The sequence below is a fragment of the Athalia rosae genome, chromosome 5 (assembly GCF_917208135.1).
Source record: "Athalia rosae chromosome 5, iyAthRosa1.1, whole genome shotgun sequence".
In the NCBI taxonomy this organism is placed as follows: Eukaryota; Metazoa; Arthropoda; class Insecta; order Hymenoptera; family Athaliidae; genus Athalia; species Athalia rosae.
Window position 1 is genome coordinate 17,730,536 of NC_064030.1, and position 1,720 is coordinate 17,732,255.

The 1,720-nt window shown below is 35.5% G+C and overlaps 1 protein-coding gene across 1 annotated transcript; it reads left to right on the plus strand.

Annotated features, from left to right (window-relative positions):
* Positions 1-17: 17 nt before the first annotated feature.
* LOC105687252 (protein jagunal) lies at positions 18-1,509 on the plus strand. The gene is made up of 4 exons (XM_012402717.3): positions 18-334; positions 679-820; positions 896-1,111; positions 1,204-1,509. Exons 1-4 carry the CDS (start codon positions 243-245, stop codon positions 1,330-1,332), a joined length of 579 nt encoding a protein of 192 aa, XP_012258140.1. The 5' UTR covers positions 18-242; the 3' UTR covers positions 1,333-1,509.
* Positions 1,510-1,720: the final 211 nt, after the last annotated feature.

Genomic DNA, 1,720 nt, shown 5'->3' on the forward strand with positions numbered 1-1,720 from the left:
GAAATAATTCTCTCATTTAACTTCGGAAAATCATAATCAGATGTCTCTAGATACTTCATGAATTTCTTGGGACATGTGTAGCCAGGGGGTGAAAAAATGGCCACCGATCTAAGGTTTAAAAATAGTCGTCTCCCTACCTGCTGAAAAGTTTTTGGCAAGCATGTGCATATGGTAGCAGATAAGTTTTCTTCTCGAAAGGGAATTAAGTAATCTCGTGTGAATTTAGGATAAAGGGTGAAATTATGGCTTCAAGAGTAACCAATTCCCAAGCGCTCGGCACAGATGGGACTGATTTTTTACATAGGCAACGAGTCGCTGCACAATATCAGTTTAGGTATATTGAAAATTTATGCCTAACATCAGTCTTATGTTCATCCAAATCACGGAATCTCCCTCGCCTTTTTTTCTGTCAGCCAAATACTATCCTAGAAATATTACCTGTGTGTTTCCACAACCATTTGTCACACCAAACCTTTTCAATTTTTCACACACTGTAGTCTGCATAACAGATGGCCTTAACCTAGAATTTTCTAAGCAATTGAAAATCAACATCTAAATATTTCATTTAAAAAAATTGCCCTTATCCCTCAATCGATGAAAACCAGTACTCAAAGTGTTCTGCCGATTGAGAATTTTGGCGTGTCTTTAGTTACTAATTTCCATATTTATAATTTACAGCGCAATGAACAAGTCAAGATTAAAATACTGCATATTTTTTCACTACCTATTATTCTTCGTAATGCTGGCCAAATTGTCCGCTGATATACTTGACCATTTGGATATTTTTGTCCTAGAAATCGAAGAGCTACAGATACCTCAGGTGATTTTTTCATTCAGCAATTCGGAAAACAAACGATAACTGATCGATAGTTTACCTCTGTGTTTTTGTTTTCAGCCCCTTTGGTGGGAGTACATATGGTGCACCAGTCTCTTATTATCTTTTCTGGCTTTATCGGCCATACGTTACAATAGAATAAAAACGATACAACGGTACATGATAGGTATTGTTGTTCTCGGATATGGTCCTTTGATCTATGGAGTAGTTTACTATTTCAGAGATGTATGGAGCTACTTAACTACTAACGAAAAGGAAAATATCCAGATATGGCAGGTGAGCAGTTGGTGTATGCTAATCAAGCAGGTGGCAGTCAGAATAAACTGTAATTTATCTATTCACATACCCATTATTATTACTGTTTGTAGGGTATGCCATATGGATTACTGTGGTACGCGTTTCTACTCCTTGCCTCGCAAGTACATTTCTTCTCTTTATATTTCTCATGGAATTTGCAATCCGCATGGAAAGCTCGAGGTTCAAGAAAAGTCGACTAATCTTAAGCCCGACACCTATTTACACATAAGTAAATCAACAGCGAGAGAGTAATGTGTATATCGGATGTATGTACATAATGGAAAATGGTTTTATTATTATTATTTTTTGAATACTTGTCTCTCCTCATCTGTCTCAAAAATGTGTATATGTACATGAATTAAAAGAATATTCTTGTATGAATCTCGAATTATTTGACCTGTATTGTCTTTTCTATCAAAGGATATTCACAGCCATCGATTTCTCTATTACCTGTAAGTAGGCTCATCAAGTTAGTTTTAATAAGTTCAAGTTAACAATGGTGACGAATGAATTGCAATAAAAAATCTAATCCTGTATACATGGAAATCTTTCAATTTTGTAGATAAATACTCCTGAATACTGACAATC